The 19,876-nt window shown below is 46.1% G+C and overlaps 1 protein-coding gene across 15 annotated transcripts in view; it reads right to left on the reverse strand.

The window, feature by feature from the left end:
• Nucleotides 1–19,876, reverse strand: part of FBRSL1 (fibrosin like 1) — an 839,253-nt gene that overhangs the window by 168,344 nt on the left and 651,033 nt on the right. For 10 of the 15 annotated variants that reach the window (XM_048514425.1, XM_048514427.1, XM_048514428.1 and 7 more), the window contains one exon: nucleotides 13,078–13,131. The exons of the other annotated variants lie outside the window; for them this stretch is intronic. In XM_048514425.1, the coding sequence (XP_048370382.1) occupies nucleotides 13,078–13,131 (54 nt within the window). The remainder of the gene's footprint in view (nucleotides 1–13,077; nucleotides 13,132–19,876) is intronic. 15 annotated transcript variants of the gene reach the window in all.

The following is a 19,876-nucleotide window of genomic DNA, read 5'->3' on the forward strand; positions in this document are numbered from 1 at the left end:
CTATGAAGTGTGTCTGCCAGGAATGGTTCTCTGCTCATTAGCTATACAAGTCCAAATTTTCCACTTACCTCATTATTTTAAAGAAATCTGATGTTTTTGATGAATTATGTAAAAACAGTTTCTCCTGTGCGATGACAGGATCTGGTAGTTTGCACCCTGGCGACAGCAAGATTAACTTTTGGCTGAGATTGGAAAGTAAAACATTGTATTGAGCAAAATAGGCTGGCTAAGAAAGTTAAAAGATTTATTCATTTAGGCTAAACTCATTTCCCACCAAAGGTCACTTCACAACATAAAACTATAAGGGATTGTTTTAGCATAAATTGTGTTTTTAATTCAGAACATGAGAAGCTGGATCTGACTGGACAAGGTTTTCTGTTTCTTCACTTATAATATTGATGTTATTTTAAAAGTTTTAATATTGTTATAATGTGTGGTTTATTCAAACGTCAGTTATATGACAAACTGTGGCTAGTCTATAACAAATTCCAGTTCCTATGTAAACTTTGACATCTGCCTCTTTCCTCTTATCATCTTCCAAGGAATTTCCATATCTGTGGCCAAATAACTGGTGGTACTCCAAAAAAAACCCCCTATGGTTTGTGAATCCAGATGTCACACCAAACCACAATTAGCACAACTGTAGTAGTTAACAAACCAGCTATAAACTCTACTTTGAAATCCTGGTTTGCTACCAACCAACAAATTCAAGTTTGTCTGCCCACCTACATTCAGAAGGTTTAATCAAACTGGGGGTTTATCAAACCACAATTTACAAACCACGGTTTAGCATGATCTCTGCATACAGCAACTGCTTTTGAACAATCTCCTTGCAAATTTTGTACCAAAACCTTCCCTATAAGGTCAGCCTCAAAAACCAGCTTCCGGGGTTGGTAGCACTTTTTTAAAGCCTCTATCACAGGGGTAGGGAACCTTTAACACTCAAAGAGCCATTTGGACCCGTTTTCCATGGGAAAAGAAAACACTTGGAGCCGCAAATAATTTTTGACATTTAAAATAAAGATAACGCTATATATATTGGGTTTTTTTAACCTTTTACTCCGCTCATTCTGAGAAGCGCATGGATGCGTCCGCCCTGATGACTGCAGGGTGGGCAAGGATGGGGCCAGCGGCTCGGCCTTGCAGGAAAGCCGCCAGAGCGCCCACCCCGCCCAACAACAGGGCAGGCGGAAGCCCATGGTGGCCTAGCCGGCCTTAGGGCAGTTGGTGAGCCCGCCCTGCTGCCTGCAGGGCGAGCAAGGATGGGACCAGCGATTCGGCTCATGGAGCCGCAGTGCAAGGGCAGAAGAGCCGCATGCGGCTCTCGAGCCGCAGGTTCCCTACCCCTGCTCTATCAGAATAACAACCCCTTCCCCTCCCACCAAGAAAACTTTCATTTATCCATGAAGCAATGGATCCATGTGTGTCCTAGCTTGGGGGTTTTCAGCTCTGGCCTTGGAAATACCATAGACTCTGCTCTCCAAAGCTGCAATTTCCTCCAGGGGAACGGATCTCTGTCGCCTAAAGATCACTTGTAATTCCAGAACTCCAGACTCTCATCTTGATAATGGTAAACCCACATACAATGCACTGCTATTAATTCAAGGTATCTAGGCAAATACAGAGAGCTATACAAAGATGTCTGATGGGGTTTCTGCCTCTGAAGTTAAGGATGTCTATGCCTGGCCAGTTCCTTAATGGAATTTCCTAGAGCTCCTTGAAGGGAGGATGAGTGTGGAGATAAATATAACAAGCAAATCAAAGCTCTGGTAAGCCTGCGTGCAACCCTTCCTCAACCATCCAACTTTCTACCTGCTGTTACATCATCTTCAAAAAAGAGAAAGCCATACCTTTTCTATGAACTCAGACCTCTCTGAAGAATGCCATGGGGTATTTCCTTTTTTTTAAAGAGCACCAGCTGCTAGAGCTTGTTTAGACAATCCACAAACCACAGATCCAGAGACACACCTATGCGTGGGATTTTTCAGGAGCTTTTCAAGTCTCATCTTAAAATGCCTGGATTATTTTTACCCACACTGGTTATGGGTTCTTTGTTTGCAGCAAGTTAAGCAACACAAAGAGCACATCAAAGAGAACAATGGAGAGTATTACCATGCATGATTTGGCTTTAAGAAATCCTCCTCCTTTTCATGAAGTTGCGGATCCAATTTCAGCCTCCTTTTCTCTCCTCATTACTTTGCCGTTTAAGAAAACGACTCTTAAATGTTTCCAATAAAGCAAACAGAGTTTTGAATTTCCTCCAGAGATAAAAGAACACCCACCCAGCCCCCAAATAGAGAGGGAAACAGCATCAGCAAAATGAGGTCACTGGGCAAGATCCCAGTCAAATCGCTCTGTGAGGATTCCGTTCCAGACCGACAGAAGCCTGCTGAGCCTTCTGAGGGTTCCGGATTTCCAGCTGGAATTTCAAAGAAAGGAAAGGAAAAGGCAATGAAGTCCTCACAACTAGGAGATTGGTCTGGCCAAGCCCAAGTCTCTATTTTTGTATTATTATTACTACTATCTGAATTATTATTAATATCAAAAACAAGTAACTTGGATAAAAACAGTGCTTTTTAAAGTTTTTATCTGTTAATGCACGCTTTTCTTGAACAATGACATTCTTTGCATGTTAAGTGCTGTCAAGTTGCTTCCTACCCATGGTGACCCTATAAATCAAGTGACCTCATCAGCGTCCTATTGTTAATAGCCTTGTTCAGGTGTTGCAAACCTTTGTCGTTTCCTCTAGAGAAGTGTTTCCCAACCTTTTCGAGGTCAAGGTACCCTTGACCTCACTCTTCCTTCATATTCTGCACGGTTTGTGCCTGCCAGTCTGCCACCCTCCACCTTGCCCATTGCCCCTCAGCTTTGCCACTACACCCCCCCACCTTCCTCTCCCAGGGTGAAAGGTAGCACTGGGGGGGTGGTGGTGGCTGCTGACCTTGTGGCAGGCCCTGACCCATGGGCCAGCTCCATGTCCTTGCTAGCGCCGGTGGGAGACACCACAAAAATATGGGGGGGCAGTAGTGTTGCTGCGGTACCCCTGGGACATGCTCACGGCACCCCAGAGTACCAGGGAACCCTGGTTGAGAATGGCTGCTCTAGAGAGTCAATCCATCTCGTGCTGGGTCTCCTGCTGCCTTCAACCCTTCCTAGCATTACTGTCTTTTCTGTCTTCTCGTTATGTGACCAAAGTATGACAGTCTCCAGTTTTGCCATTTTTATCTTCTAGGGATAAGCTTGATTTGATCTTTTATTTGGGAGGAGGTGGAGATCCACAGTATTCATAACACTCTTCTCCAACATCATATTTCAATGAAATCTACTTTCTTCCTGTCAGCTTTCTTCATTGACCAGCTTTCACACCAGGGGTGTACTGCCCAGGGGGACATATGGGGTCAAATGTCCCCAGGCTGCGGCCATTTAATCACGTGAGGGGTGGAAAATTGCCCACCTACACCCTTCCTCCTTCCCCTTGGGTCCATACTTTGTCTTCAAGACCTGGTGCAAAAAAAAAGATGTTTGGTCATGGTTGGGTAGGGTGGTCGCCCATACCGGGGGGGGGGGGGGGGGGGATGGGCAGAAAACTCAGATTTTGTACCATGCTACATTTTCCCTAGATACGCCTCTGTTTCACACCCATACATAGTAATGGAGAATACTATGGCATAAATTAACTTGATCTTGGTTGCCAGGGACACATCGCTACCATTCTTAATAATCAACATCCTTTAGTTATTACTTAATTCTTTTAAGCACATGGCTGGGTTCACAGTCACAGTAGCTTAAGAGATATCTTCAGTGTGGGGAAAACCCATGCAGGGAAATTGACATAAGGAGGAAAGTCAAAGAGCGGCACTTGGAGCAATCAAATGGGTGGTCTGTTGGTGAGCACCAGGTGCCCCTTTCAATAAAACAACCTTTTTCTAATCTGAAAGGTATTCTCTTATTTTAAATAGGTAAGCGTAAATAAAAGTTATTTGAAAAAAAAACTGTTAGTCTGGATGAATGGGTACTGCAGTTGGGGTTGGTGTAGCCACTGGCCCTTTGTTTCTCAAAATTCCCACACCCAAACTCCTGAGACCAGTATAGCCAGATCTTAGGATGGGTCGCCTACGTACCAGGCTAATGAACAGCTACAAAAATAAAATATTTTCCCCATCTCCAATAGCCTGGGTTCTTTTCAACCACCTGATTCTTGTTCTATCCTCGGTTCCAACATATCTCCACACCTGCTGCCTCCACCCTGGGAAACTTATCTGACTGCGATCGCATGAGAACATCTTTGTTTTCACTTTGTTTACATGCCAACAGACATGTCCCCTGCCGGTGCACCACCTCTGTCCAGACCACAAATCCTTTACATGTTTGCAGACTGTTACTTAGGGCATTTCATTTCAGAACAGGATGCTTTGGGGGGTTATGCCTTACCAAAGAACCTGAGAAGGGGATTTCCCCTGGAGGAAATGGCAGCTTTGGGAAGGGGAACTTTAGAGCAGTGGTTCTCAACCTTCCTAATGCCACGACCCTTTAATACAGTTCCTCATGTTGTGGTGACCCCCCACCCTAACATTTATCCATTTTAAGATGGAGAACTATGATGCAGAGAGTCTTAGGAGACCCTGTGAAAGGGTCGTTCGACCCCCAAAGGGGTCCTGACCCCCAGGTTGAGAACCACTGCTTTAGAGCCTCAGGCCCTTGCTAAGTTCCCTCCACAAATTCCATCCACTCCAGGAACAGCAATGGCGTAGTGGTTAAGAGCAAGTGCACTCTAATCTGGAGAACCAAGTTTGATTCCCCACTCTGCCGCTTGAGCTGGGGAGGCTTATCTGGGGAACTGGATTAGCCTGTGCACTCCAACACATGCCAGCTGGGTGACCTTGGGCTAATCACAGCTTTTCGGAGCTTTCTCAGCCCCACCCACCTCACAGGGTGTTTGTTGTGGGCGGGGAGGGAAAGGAGATGGTAAGCCCCTTTGAGTTTCCTTACAACTCTTCTCTCCTTCACTGCCCCCAAATGTACAAGAATTTCAGATGGACGACCAGACTCTTCAAAGGAGGCTGACTGGTTCTGAAACCAGAGCACTTGGGTTGCAGAAGCGCCCCACCCCCCAAAGCACACAAAGGAACCTAAAAGATAAAAACTGTGCTCGTGCCCATGTGTGGGATAGTGCGGTTTGTGTGCTTTCCCCTCCGCACCCCCCATTGTTCAACCAAAAGAAACCAGGAATTATAAAATGCCATTTGTCTTCACAGAGCAGCAGAAGGTGGATGAAATATGCGCCTTCAGCTTATCAGCGCCAGCCCCGCACGAAAGCTGGCTTCTAAGGCCTCGGATGGCTGTCCTTTTCAGAAAAGAATCAAAGGTCTCTGGAGAAGGAGGCACATAATGGAGTGACCTTCAGCTAATAAAGCCCACCCCAGAGTCTGTGGAAGCTTGGGGAATATTGACAAAAGTTCATATTTACAACGGTCTGGATGCCTTCCAGAAACCATTACCAATTTAGAGAGCCCGAGGCTGGCGCGCTTACCCTCTCGCTCTCTCGCTCTCTCTGAGGGGGGAAAGAACGAGGGAAACACAGCAACAGAAAGCCGCCTGCTTTCCCTTCCCTTCCTCCTGCGCCTCGCACTATCTGCAAAAATGAGACTGAGCCCGGTAATTCTTCATTAATGAGGCCCGCATGTTTTCCTCCCTCACTAGAAGCATCTTATAATGAAGGACATTTATTCATTTATTTTTCTTGCAGAGAGAGGCCACAAAAGATTCGCTTCTTGCATGGAAGCCGCAACCCACAGTCCTTGGCTTTCGAAACAGGAGGCTCTGCGGCCTTCATTACTGTGATATTTGTGGGAGGGGGGAAGAGATGCAAATTCCGCAGAGGCAGTATTGGGATAAGAATTTCAAACAGGGACCAAGGACATATTTGGCACGGCCCTGCCTCACATCAAAGGAGGACCCTCTTGTGGCAAGAGCTGCCACTTATTCACGTGGTATGGAGAAGGGGAAGGCGATCCCTGTTCCTGTTTTCCTGGATGGAAAATGTTTGTACAGGGAAGCTCTGAGCATCATGAAAACCACAGATTCACACATGAGTGCTATGCATTAAATAAACTCCGCCACTGGTTTGTGGGTATGTTTAAGTATGTTGGGTAAATACTCTGCACGCTGCTGTCGGAGCCAGCGTGGTGTAGTGGTGAAGAGCAGTGGACTCTAATCTGGAAAACTGGGTTTGATTCCCCACTCCTCCACACGAGCAGTGGACTGGATTTGTTTCCCCCTCTCCTACGCTCGATACCTGTTGGGTGACCTTGAGCTATACTGCGTTCAGGATAAAGATGACAGGAAATCTGTGAACTCATTGGCCATTTCCTAGACTGTCTTTGTTCTACAGTGCTCTGCTTGGGTCCCAGTTTATGTTGTTGGCTGTCTGTATCCCATGTGAAGATCTGATATTTTTTTCTAATTCTGTGATCATGCTGTTTTATCCATAATCACTTCTAAGCCGCTTCAGGAGTCTTTTAAAAGTGAGAAGTAGGAGATAATGTTTTAATACGTATCAATAAATAGACAAATGTCCTAGGACGGTGATTCCCAACCTGGGGTATGCATATCCGCATGGGTGCATCCCACAGCATTTAGGGGAATACAAAAAAATACGTAATAGGTTTACTAATATGGGGGTACAATTTTAGAAAAAATGAGTTGTCGAGGGGTACATGAATGATAAAAGGTTGGGAACCACTGTTCTAGGACAACAAAACAGTAGACTACCCAACATACTGCCTCTCACACAGAGCCAACCAAGCTAGCATATACCCTGTTTCCCCTAATATAAGACATCCCTGAAAAATAAGACATAGTAGAGGTTTTGCTACAAAATATAAGTGCGAAATATAAGGCATCCCCCAAAAGTAAGACATAGCAAAGTTTTTGTTTGGAAGCATGCCCGACAAACAGAACACAGAAAAATAAGACATCCCCTGAAAATAAGACATAGGGCATCTTTGGGAGCAAAAATTAATATAAGACACTGTCTTATATTCGGGGAAACACGATAACAACAGAGGGTTCAAACACCAGTGTGAAGATGAACACATTTACTATCAGCATATAACAGAGTCCAAACAGAGGTGACTCTTTGCTCAAGAGACTGTCTTCCTTGGCCAGCAAAGCTTTAGCTTAAGATCTTTTCCTGAGAAACAGCCTGGGTAAAATATAGTACACCCCAGCCATAAAGTCCTTTGTTACAACATCTTTGCCATAAAGCTGCAAAACCTTGGCTCCCAAGTACATTAAATCCTTATAAACCTGCCTCCGTTTTAACCATGCAATATTTCAACACACAAAGCGCCTCTTCCGAAAAGATAGCACTTTAATGAGGAGACGGGTAAAATATATAAACCAAACCTCATTATGGCATAATTTCTGGGAGACGAGCAAGCTGTTATAAAAGGAAGTGGTGGCGGTCGCATTTCATTGGCAGCGAAAACACACTTAAAGGGCCCTGGCGCCACGCAGGACAGGTCTGCAGGAAAAGTGTTTATCAGGGAAGGTGAGCAAAAGTTAACAGATTGCTCCCATCTGCTCAAAAACCAGGCACGGCATTATACATATGATGGGCCAAACACCCAGAAATAAAAACAGAGGCATGGTGTTTTCAAGGATTGCCACCTGAATGCCACCTCGCTGTACCACATATAACAGTGGCAGACTAGGGCCGTGGTGGTGAACCTTTGGCACTCCAGATGTTATGGACTACAATTCCCATCAGCCCCTGCCAGCATGGTAATTGGCCATGCTGGCAGGGGCTGATGGGAATTGTAGTCCATAACATCTGGCGTGCCAAAGGTTCGCCACCACTGGACTAGGGTGACTCTATGTCAAATGGGTCAAAGGTGACATGCCATGACATTTTGGGGGCCACGTCAGTGTTCACCACCACCTGACCACCTGACCACAGCTATTCTCTCTGCTTGAGTCGGAGTCGTTTTTGTAATTATTTGACCCCACAAGATTGGACTGTATTTTTTGAAATAAATGAATACACAAATACTTGGGGGTGGGGGGGTCTGACATGGCAGCAGAGTCAAGCTCGGCATTTTCTGAGTTTTTGACACACCGAGTCCAAAAGGTTCGCCATCACAGGATTAGGATCTGAGAGGCCCAGATTCGAATCCTTGCTCTACTGTGAAAGCCTGCTAGATGACCTTGGACTAGTTAGACGCTCTCAGCTTAACTGTTGTGAGGATACAGTGGAAGAGAGGCGAATGATACAAGCTGCTCTGGGGTCCCACCAAGGAGAAAGGGGAAGTATAAATGAAGCAAGCAAATAAAGAAATATTTAAATAAAATATATAGCCATAGCAATTGCTCTTCCTGTTACTGGATGTCAGTTTTTAAAAAACTAAACATTATTGTTCTCTGTTATCTTAGCCAATTATTACAGCTTTAAACAAACAAAACAGTGTGATGCAATGGTGTAAGAGCAGGTTGGTTGTTCTAATCTGGAGAACCAAGTTTGATGCCCCACTCCTCCACCTGAGTGGCAGAGGCTTATCTGGTGAACCAGATGTTTTCTGCACTCCTACATTTCTGCTGGGTGACCTTGGGCTAGTCACAGTTCTTCAGAACTCTCTCAGCCCCATCGACCTCACAAGGTGTCTGTATGGGAAGAGGAAGGGAAAGAAGCTTGTAAAGCACCTTGAGTCTCCTTACAGGAAAGAAAGGTGGGATATAAATCCAAACTCTTCGTCTTCACTCACTTTTAACATTCTGTAGAACCCACACGCACTGCCACACCTGGGGATTCTAAACGTTCATTTTAAGATCTAATCAGAGGCCAGATTCACTTTTTAGTGGGGAAACAGGAACGAGTGATATTTGGATCGGCTACGCATGCTGATAATGTTGTGGTGGAATGGCTTCTGAGATTATAAACTCACCCCTTCCTGAGTGTACATAAAATTTCCAGAAAGATAAAGAGAGCGAGACAAAGGGAGGGGGAGAGCTGTCCTTCTCAAGGCCTTATCACAGATTAATTAATCTTTTAGAAGCACACACAGATGCGGCAAACTGATGTTTGAAAATATGCACTCCAGATAGTTGGCGAGGTCTTTGCTGAGCTTATATTTACTGGCAAACACGGGGTTGGGAGGGTGTTTACATGGGTTGTTTGAATCATCTCCCAGCAATGCTCAGTTTGACTTTCTTGGGATACCTTCTCAATAGGACAGTTCGTGTCTCCTTCATCTCTTTCTTTCCCTCTTATCTTTCTATATCCTTAAACTGGCACAAAAGTATACTGCCACTTTCACGCTATCACATTTTGCTAAGCAGGGAAGAAGAAGAGTTGGGTTTATATCCCCCCTTTCTCTCCTGTAGGAGACTCAAAGGGGCTGACAATCTCCTTTCCCTTCCCCTCCCAACAAACATCCTGTAAGGTAGGTGGGGCTGAGAGAGCTCAGAAGAACTGTGACTAGCCCAAGGTCACCCAGCTGGCGTGTGTTGGAGTGTACAGGCTAATCTGAATTCCCCAGATAAGCTTCCACAGCTCAAGCGGCAGAGCAGGGAATCAAACCCGGTTCCTCCAGATTAGAGTACACCAGATTAGAGTACACCTGCTCTTAACCACTACACCACTGCCGCTAGTAGGAGAACTCTGCAGAGTAGGAGAACAGAGAACTAGCAGAGTAAGAGCAGGCACAGAGCAGGACAAGCAACTAATCTGTGAAGGAGTAGGTTGCACTATAAACCACTTCAAATGTGGTAAACGTGTGTGGTGGAAGAAGTGCGCAAACTTAAGTGTATGCAGTCGCATGTTTAACCTATGCTAGCAGTCTGAACAGACCGAGAAGCCACAGATGACCACAGTTTTGCTGAATGTTGTAAATGCAGCACTTTTTTAAATGCACCTAAGCGTAATCCAGGAAGGAAATTCGGCTGGCCAGAAATGGCCTTAAAAAGGCACGACAATGTTGTAGTTAGGAGAACTAATAAATGACCGCAAGTTCTTCTCACCACAAGTCTGTACCTTACAATTCTTGAGCTCGGCCACAGAGATGGATAGCCCTGAAAACGATTTGATTCTAGTTGTGCCCCATGTAGTGCTCGCTGGGGTACAGTTTTAGAGCCCTCTTTCTAGCATGGATGGGGTAAGGCTGCAGTAATAAACAGGTCGAGAGAGAAAAAATATTCCACCCAGTCCCGGTTTCCATTTGCCAGGAGCCCACTGCAAAGAGATAAAGGGAAATAATTATCCTAACCCAGTTACGATCATCAGTAACCATGTTGAGGTTTCGCCCTGCTGCTGACCCGGAACATGTGATTGTAACATAAGAGCTAGCCCGGCTGTCTGCTGAAACGGTGACCCTTCTACATTACTGCCTGCAAGCAGATCAAAAAAAGATCCCCTTTTGTTTTACTGCTTTCCGTGGGTTTAATTTTCTAGCGATGGCTGGGCAAGCCGTAGCTCCCTGTTCTCCAACAACACGCACCTCTGGTCCTGAGTCAAAGATACAGCCAAGTGCATGCTGCAGCTGAGATTATATTTTTTTCTCCCATAGCTATGTTCTCAGGTCCTGTTATATTTACCTTTCACATTCCCTCCCCTTTACTGAACACAATAAATACCTTATCATTGCTAGACACGCACTTTGGCAGTTCTGGGCAGGAAAATGCACATGGATAAACCTTAACCAATGATGGCTTCTTGGTAAAATTAAGACTAGGGGAAAATAGGCCTGACCTGGGTGGCTCAGACCAGCCTGATCTCGTCAGATCTCAGAACGTAGCAGGGTCAGCACTGGTTAGCGTTTGGGTGGGAGACCACTTGTGGCATCCAAGATTGCTATGCAGAGCCAGGAGATGACAAACCACCTCTGTCTGTCCTGACCTTAAGCTCGCCATAAGTTAGCTGTTACTTGGGCACTTTCCACCGCCAGGGAAAAATAACTCTTCTAAGACTGTGCTTCAACACAGCCTAAAACTTGTCATCCTATCACATTTTCATTCTGTCCTTCCACCAAGTAACTCATGGCTCTTCCCTCTTCTTTGCTGAATCCTCTCAACAACCCTGTAGGGAGGCCCAGCTAAAAGCCAGTGACTTTCCCAAGGTCACACAACAGAGATCTGAACCCAGGCTTTGTGTGATGACCACATCAGTTTCACCTAGGGCAGTGATGGCGAACCTATGGCACGGGCGCCAGAGGTGGCACTCGGAGCCCTCTCTGTGGGCACGCGCACACAGAGTTCGTTATGTGTGGGCGGAAAATCACACACACACACACACACACACACACACACACACACACACACACACACACACACACACACACACACACACACATCTAGGCTGGCCTGGGCAACTGAGCACGACGTGCATGCACTGCGGTGAGCAGGGAGGACTTGGCTGGCAGGTCTGGTGCCTGTGCTCTGGGTGGTTGCTGCCTGAGGGGGGCGGGTGGTGCAGAGGAGGCAGAGATGCTTGAGAGGCACAGAGCGGTGCGCGCGGGACTTGCTGGAGGCTAGAGCAGGCTGGCCCCTGCTCGAGCAGGTTGGGTGGAGGAAGAGGGAGCCAACTGGTTTTTTCTAAACTAAAACCTCAGCATTCAGGTTAAATTGCTGGGTTGGTACTTTCCGATAAATAAGTAGGGTTTGGCTTGCAATTTGGGCACTCGGTCTCAAAAAGGTTCACCATCACTGACCTAGGGTACTTCTGGACGGGCAAAATAATGTACTTTCAATCCACTTTCACAATTGTTTGCAAGTGGATTTTGCTATTTTGCACAGTAAAATCCAGCTGCAAAGTGCAATGAAAGTGGATTGAAAGTGCATTAGTCTGACTGTGAGAAAATTCTTTTAGTCTCTCCAAATATACCCCTTCCATTACTATTACCCCAAACACTTTCTTCTGCTAGGCCAACAGCGCAGTAGTTCTGACATCTGTTTCTCTATGACACTGTGCCTCAAGCCTCCCAGTTTGGACACACTGTTTAAGCTGTGAGCAGAAGACAGATAAAGTGAAGTGTGCTCATGTTGCAAGAGTGCAGTTTCTGAGCCTTCAACACACGTTTCCAAGCCTCTGTGAGTGACCATGAAAGCTATCATTACTCCCCCAAAGCAAGCAATACAGATGAGAGTCTCAAAATACTGCAATTGGCCTTCCCTTGAATAGAAAACCTGTAGCTGTGTATAATTCACATAAAGCTCCTTAAACCTAAACACAGAGCTAAGAATTCTGAAGTGCACCAACTTTGGTCTACCCTAAGCATACAGGGGCAGTTCAGACATAATGCAAACCCGTGATTTAATTATATTAACTGTAGCTAATTGATCCAAACCCGTTCCACCGCCTAGATAGTTTGGGTACCTCAAGCCAAGATCTCCAGCCAATTTATTGACCTGCAGTTAGGCTTAAATATGGTTTTGTATTATGTGTAAATTTGGTATCTGGGCTTAATTCTGATGCTTCACCTACAGAACTGCCCAACAAAATGCGGCTCAGAAACAAAACGATTGTTTTCTTCTTGCTAGTGCCAGTACTTGCTAGTACCCTTGGCTCAAAGTTTGCCTCATAACGCTGCCTCTGCTCTCTTAAGCCTAGTCTACACAAAACAGCTCAGCATATACCAAGTTGGTAACAACAGACTTGATTGCACAGGCCTGAACAAACCTGCCAGTAACAACGCCCCCCCCCCCCGTGCTTTTTTCCAAAACCCCTGAAAATCTGCAAACCCGTATTCACATCCTTAATTCACGCTGATTACTGCACTAATTTATTTTTCCTTCTCACAAATCACACACTGAGCTTGCTAATTGGTTAACTGGGTGCAAACGCCATTTTACAACATGCCTCCTTCTCAATTTTAACCACGGACACGTTCGCAGCTAGGAGGAAAAGAGGACAGGAGCCGTTATCAACTCGCAGGACGGAAAAACCCAAGCCGAGCGCATGCCCGCAAAAGAGGAGAAAGCACGCAAGAGAGAGAGAAGGCAAAAGCAGAAGAGAGAGAACCGCTCAGTTGAGAAACCCGCAAGCTCCATAGCCGGCCCCCAGATTGGAGAGACTGGATCTCATACCTTGCCTGCTACCAAGGCACTCCTGATACGAGGCAGCTCCAGGTTCGCTGAGTTCTACAGACAAAACAAAAAGTTCCGTTCACAATCAAACACTTTTAGCAGACGATGTTCCTTTTAACCTTTTTGGGGACAACGGTGGCGCTTTCTCCTACAGTTAAGCAGATGGATGCCCCTTAAGCTGAGATGTACTGCTAAGGTGGGTTGCTTCCAGGGAGCCATCAAACTGGGTGGAAGACTTCTTCTCTGGTACAGGTCGAAACAACAGGTTTTGAGACCAGGCTAGAGAGCTGCCCTGATCTGGGCAGGATCAGATGTTAGAAGCCAAGCAGGGTCGGCCCTGGTTAGTACTTGGGTGGGAGACCACGAAGGAAGTCCAAGGTGGCTTTGCAGAGGCAGGCAGTGGCACGTCTCTTGTTCTGCAAACCCCTGGAGGGGTTGCCGGAGGTGACTTGATGGCACTTTCTACCCCCACCAAACTATACAGGAGCACAGTGCTATGAGGGGCTGTCACATTTTCAAAGCGAGCTTTCAAATGAATGAATGGAAAATCTGCCATTAACTCATAGATCACCCAAACTTCTAGTCACCAAGCCAAAGTAGCAACCATGAGTATTAATGAGTCTATGGCCCCTTCCGCACATGCAGAATAACACACTTTCAATCCACTTTCAATCCACTTCGCAGCTGGATTTTACTGTGTGGAATAGCAAAATCCACTTGCAAACAATTGCATAAGTGGGCTGAAAGTGCATTGTTTTGCATGTGCGGAAGGGGCCTATGGTTAGTTCTGACCTTTGAGTTCCTGGAGATTCCTAGAGTAGCTCTAGTAAATACTATTCCAAGGGTAGCTCTAGTAAATACCAGAAACTCAACTTAATTTTTTCTTTAATTTTTCTCTTGGGACATTAATCACCCCCACCACCCCCAACCTTCCCACTAGCTGCCAGGGACCTCCCTAGCAATCCTGCGCACAACACAAAAGAGCTGGTAGCACAGAGAGGTAAAAACAATGTTTGTTGCACAGAGCTGAAAACAAAGTCTCTGTATTTGGCCATTTTGAAAAGGGTGTAACAGAACAAACAATTACTGAGTTAATGGTTGAAGCCCAGAAATACATTCTGAAAGAACAAAGCAAACTACAGGTCACTCCAATTATAAAACGTGCTCCCGAAAGCAAGGCTGATAGGTTTTTTTAAGCCTGCCAGTATTAAGAATGTTTTTGTTTGGACTACATGGGCAAAATCACAGGTTCAGAAACATGCGCTTGACAATTCTTGTATTCATAGTTTTAAAAGAGATGCCTGCTCCTGCTGTACCTGCTCTTTTTCTTTCGCAGGTGCAGCATCGTGGGGTGGGGGGGGACCCACGCTAAAAAATACATTCCATATTTTCCTAGTATTGCCTTGAAAGCTACCGCAGCAATTTTTCCAGAACAGCTACTGTGTCATCCAATGGGGAATGGAGGGGGAAGGATCCAAAAGTCTTTCCCCAATTAAGAAGTGGGCCATGCTACACCAAAGAATCTGAAGACACTCTTCCTTTAAGTGTGTTTATTGATCAACCTTCCTAGACAATTCCAATGGCATTTGCATGAGGGATATACATAAAGATTTTGATTAAGGCTGACAACTCCTGCTAAGCCTGGCTTTACTATAACACAATCAGCAGCACCAACCGCCAACACTGCAAGGGACTGATCACTAGGACAAAAAGATTTGAGACTAGGAGCACCTTAAAGACCAGCAAGATTTCCAGGATATAAACTCTGAAGAGTCAAAACTCCCTTCATCAGATACAAAAGGAGCTTTGACTCTTGAAAGTTTATAACCTGGAAATCTTATTGGCTTTTAAGGTGCTGCTGGATTCAATTCTTGCTCTTCTACAACTTACACACACACACGCACACACACACAATCTTGCTCTTCTACTATGGATCAACAACCCATCTGAATAGAGCAAAGAACAGAATAAAAGAATCAGCACAAACTGCTGAAATAAATCACAATGCAGCTCAACACACCTGAATGTTGTTCAATTGTCTCTAGTGTAGTTTGGAATGAAGCTGCAGAAATAGCCAAGGTGAGACACTGATGACATAGTTAGGCTTTCAAGGGGCAAAGTGCTCCAAAGAAGGCCTTAATGGCTGATACACACTCCCATTAATAAAGGGAAGAGGAGGAGGAGGACAAAGCCAAAATGAGGAATTCTTTAAGCAGAATGAGCTTCCCAGCACATTTTGTTCAGTTGCAAAGTTATGCTACAGGCACAAGGGACCTTATCTTAGAGGGAACAAAAAATGATTGTATTGTCAGAGGCTTTCACAGACGGAATCTAGGGGCAGTTGTGGGTTTTCCAGGCTGCGTGGCTGTGGTCTGGTCTGGCTGGTATCTTCAGAGGCAGGTCACAGTGAGATGTGTTTCTATCCTTGGCAGTGTAGTACCACACTCTGTGCCACAGAAAGCAGGGGCATACCGCCCAGGGGGACATATGGGGTCAAATGTTCCTGGGCTGGGGCCATTTAGTCACTGGGGGGGGGATCGTCTCCACACCCCTCATCCCCCACCTGGTCTATACACTGACTTCAAGACCTGGTGCAAAAAAAAAAAGTTATTTGGACGTGGTGAGGGAGGTTGGCCGCCCATATGTGTGGGGCCCCTGGAAAACTCAGATTTTTGCACCGGGCTACATTTTCCCTAGACACACCTCTGACAGATCTTACCTGACACGGCTCTGAAGATGCTAACCATAGGTGTGGGCAAAACATTAGGAGCAAAGACAACCAGACCACAGCCACACAGCCAACTAAACAAATATTTAGCCAAAGATGATGGGTATGAGGAAAACCTTGAGTTCTGTGTCAGAATAATAATAAAGCCGCAGATGGGATACGAAGCACAGATCAGGTTAGCCTCGGGTTGAAGCCGCCACGTGAGCTTCCCTTTGCAAAGTCTTGAAAAAGCTGGGCCCCTATCTCTGCTCTGCAAACATCTGGCGGGGGGCTCCTGGCAAGGAGAGATTCCAATCAAATTTGAAAAGATTTTCCATTCTGCTGTTTAGTGAACACAAAAAATGGAAGGAGGGGGGAGGAGGGGAGGGGGGAAAGGACCCGAGTTGCTTCGCCATTTGTGTTGTGTAAATCGGAGATAATAGATCATCTGCCTAATCCTAATGAGGCCTCCCCATTAAAATCTTTATTAGCTCCCAGCTCAGCAACCTGCCAAAAAGCTTGTCGGTACTCCCCCCACCCCACTATCTCCCCGTACCAAGATCTGCTTTAACTTTTACAAATAGCTCTAAGATATTTCCCCCTGCTTATCAGCACCGCCAAGCAGCTCCCCTTATCGTTGCTATTGCAGATAAAATAAATGAGCTAAGAATGATATGAATAATGGCATTTTCTGTAGGCTGGTTTCCCATTACATTTGCAACAGATTGTAGATTTAAACTTCACCACAAAAGAGGCAAGGGGGAAGGGGGAGGAGGGGGGGGTTGAGAGCAGGATTCTTAAAAAAAAAAATTGCCTTCCTTTTGCTCAGATTCCATGATGTATTTTAAGCCTACCTGAACTGAGGAGGCAATTAATTTTGAAAGGGACAAGAATAAAGCCCGGGTTTTACTTCTCAGAAAATCTCCCGCATGGAGTATGCTGTGACTTTGGGAGATTTCCCCCCGCCCCCTCCCCGGGCTGCCTTTGACAGGGAGGGAGAGCAGCCTTAAAGCTGCACCTTGGCTAATAAAGCTGTCTTCATTAGACAACCCTTTTCTACCTCCCCCATCTCTAGCAATGCGCAAGTCTCAGTCAGACAGGGACAATGGCGTCCTGGAAAAAGGAAGCAAAGACTAGAGAAGGTATATCTCTTGTTGCCAAGTTCATGGTCTGATTAGAGCCAGTGTGACGTAGTGGTTAAGCGCAGGTGGCCTCTAATATGGAGAACGGGTTCAATTCCCCATTCCTCCTCTTAAGCAGTGGATTCTTATCTGGTGAACTGGATTTGTTTCCCCACACCTCCACATGAAGGCTGCTGCGTGACCTTGGTCCGGTCACTGGTCTCTGAACACTCTCGGCCCAGCCTACCTCACAAGGTGTGTGTTGTGGGGAGAGGAAGGGGAAGGAGCTTGTAAGCCACCTTGAGTCTCCTTACAGGAAAGGAAGGTGGGGTATAAATCCAGACTCTTCTTCTTCTTCAAGCCCTTGATCCTAAGAGTCAATGATATGAGTCAATGATATGAGTCAAGGTGTCTGTTGTGGGGAAAGGAAGGGAAAGGAGTTTGTAAATCCCTTTGAGTCTTCTTACAGGAGGGAAAGGGGGGGGGCATAATCCAAACTCCTCCTCTTCTTCTTCTACAGGCTACTCTTGTGGCCAATGGGTTGCCGAAAGCCAGGGTACAAAGGTGGTCACAGTTAAAAGAAGAGCTTAAATTTATACCCCACCTTTCTCTCCTGTAAGGAGACTCATGGTGGCTTCCAAACTCCTTTCCCTTCCTCTCCCCACAACAGACACCTTGTGAGGCCGTTGGGGCTGAGAGAGGTCAGAGAGAACTGTGACTAGCCCAAGGACACCCAGTGTGAAAACACATCTGGTTCACCAGATAAGCCTCTGCTGCTCAGGTGGAGGAGTGGGGAATCAAACCCGGTTCTCCAGATTAGAGTGCACCTGCTCTTAACCACTACACCACGCTGGCTCTTTATTAGGTGGGTACAAAGGTGGTCACAGTTAGGAATACAAAAAGAGAGACAGAAGAGCTAGCATAGTAACTAAGGAGCTGAATTGCAACTTTAGGAGCTGAATGGGCACGGGGAGACAGAAGCTGCACCCCCCCCCTTCCAGCAGTGCCAAGTATGGCTGCTACTAGGTTATACAATAAAAGACCAGAAACCACTCTGTAAACCAGCTGCAAGGCCTGCAGGCCATCCCCTTCCCTCAGCCAGGACTGCGCCTAGGTTGCCAACCTCCAGGTGGGGTTTGGAGGTTTCTCAGAACTATGACAGACATCTGGACTGCAAAGATCTGTTCTCCTGGAGGAAACGGCTGCTTTGGAAGGTGGACTCTATGGCATGATTGCCCTGCTCAGGCCCCTCCCCTCCCCAAGCCCCACCCCTGACCTCAACCCACCAGATATTGCCCAACCTAGCACTGGCAACCCCAGCGGTGATGCAGATGGCGCGTTTGGTTGCAAATGTGCCGCTTCAAGCACCTCTACTCATAGTCAGGCTTGATGCTCTGCCTTGCTAATGGACCACCTCTTCCTACATGCTCCTGAGCACCAATCAATTCTTCCCAGAAATTTCCTTTCTCTTTTTTGCTCCTTTCTGCAAGGAGGCTAGCATGGGGGCAGCCCGTGAAATGGCCTTTTTGGTGATGGCTCCCTTTTTTATCAGCTGGCCTGGCATTTTCATTTTAATTGGCTCGTACCCCACCCTTTCCTGACAAATCGGGCTCAGGATGGCCGGCACATGCGAGTTGCCTCTTTTTGGAGGGCTTCCCAGCAATTCTTCAGGTAGGCTATGCTGATGTTAATGGATGTGGGTTTGACTTCACGGAAACAGTGAGAAGTTCTAAATGCATTTGATTGTTTTGTTTTGCGCTGCCAGGAGCCTCAGAAGCAAAACAGCCCACAACAGGCTTCTGAAAAATAAACTCAATGCTGACTCTCCACCATCCTGTTTTAATCAGATTTTTAAACCATTAACGAGTCCTGATAGCCTCTCTTCCGCCTTGCTTTCCAATTACATTTGTGGAATGTAACATGAGAATTACTCAATGCATGGATTAAGAAAAGCCAAGTGTACACGGTACATGGGTGGTACATTCACCGTCACTTGATAACAAATCTCCTGCGTTCAGAGTACACATATTTTCCTTTTGTATGCATGCTAAGCAGGTGTTTACATAAAAAAAAATTGATGGGAACATCAGCAGACTTGATGGAAGCAATTTGCAGACTGGCATCTTGATATACTTTACCAATGTGTGTGTGCGCGTGCACGCACATGTGCGTATTTTTGGAGAATCTCATTCATATCATTGACTCAGCTTCCAACCAAACATCTTAGGTCGGATCAAGGACTTGAAGAAGAAGAGAAGAAGAGTTTGGGTTTATACCAAACTCCTACGCAGTGGCATAGGAGGTTAAGAGCTCATGTATCTAATCTGGAGGAACCGGGTTTGATTCCCAGCTCTGCCGCCTGAGCTGTGGAGGCTTATCTGGGGAATTCAGATTAGCCTGTACACTCCCCCACACGCCAGCTGAGTGACCTTGGGATAGTCACAACTTCTCGGAGCTCTCTCAGCCCCACCTACCTCACAGGGTGTTTGTTGTGAGGGGAGAAGGGCAAGGAGATTGTAAACCCCTTTGAGTCTCCTGCAGGAGAGAAAGGGGGGATATAAATCCAAACTCTTCTTCCTCTTCTTCTTTCTCTCCTGTAAGGAGACTCAAGATGGCCTACAAGCTCCTTTCACTTCCTCTCCCCACAACAGACACCTTGTGAGGCCTGAGAGAGTTCTGAAGAACTGTGACTAGCCCAAGGTCACCCAACAGGAATGTAGGAGTGCGGAAACACATCCGGTTCACCAGATAAGCCTCTGCCACTCAGGTGGACGAGTGGGGAATCAAGCCAGGTTCTCCTGATTAGAATCCACCTGCTCTTAACCACTACACTCATTGTGCACACCAAACATGCATGGCAGAGAGCTGTGCAGAAATAGAACAGGGCATCGTAACAGTTTGGTATTTTCAAGCCCACTTATACATGTGGAACACATTTGCAAGACGACAGCTTTGTTTTCTCACTACCAGA

Source organism: Sphaerodactylus townsendi, linkage group LG13, assembly GCF_021028975.2.
Source record: "Sphaerodactylus townsendi isolate TG3544 linkage group LG13, MPM_Stown_v2.3, whole genome shotgun sequence".
Classification (NCBI taxonomy): domain Eukaryota; kingdom Metazoa; phylum Chordata; class Lepidosauria; order Squamata; family Sphaerodactylidae; genus Sphaerodactylus; species Sphaerodactylus townsendi.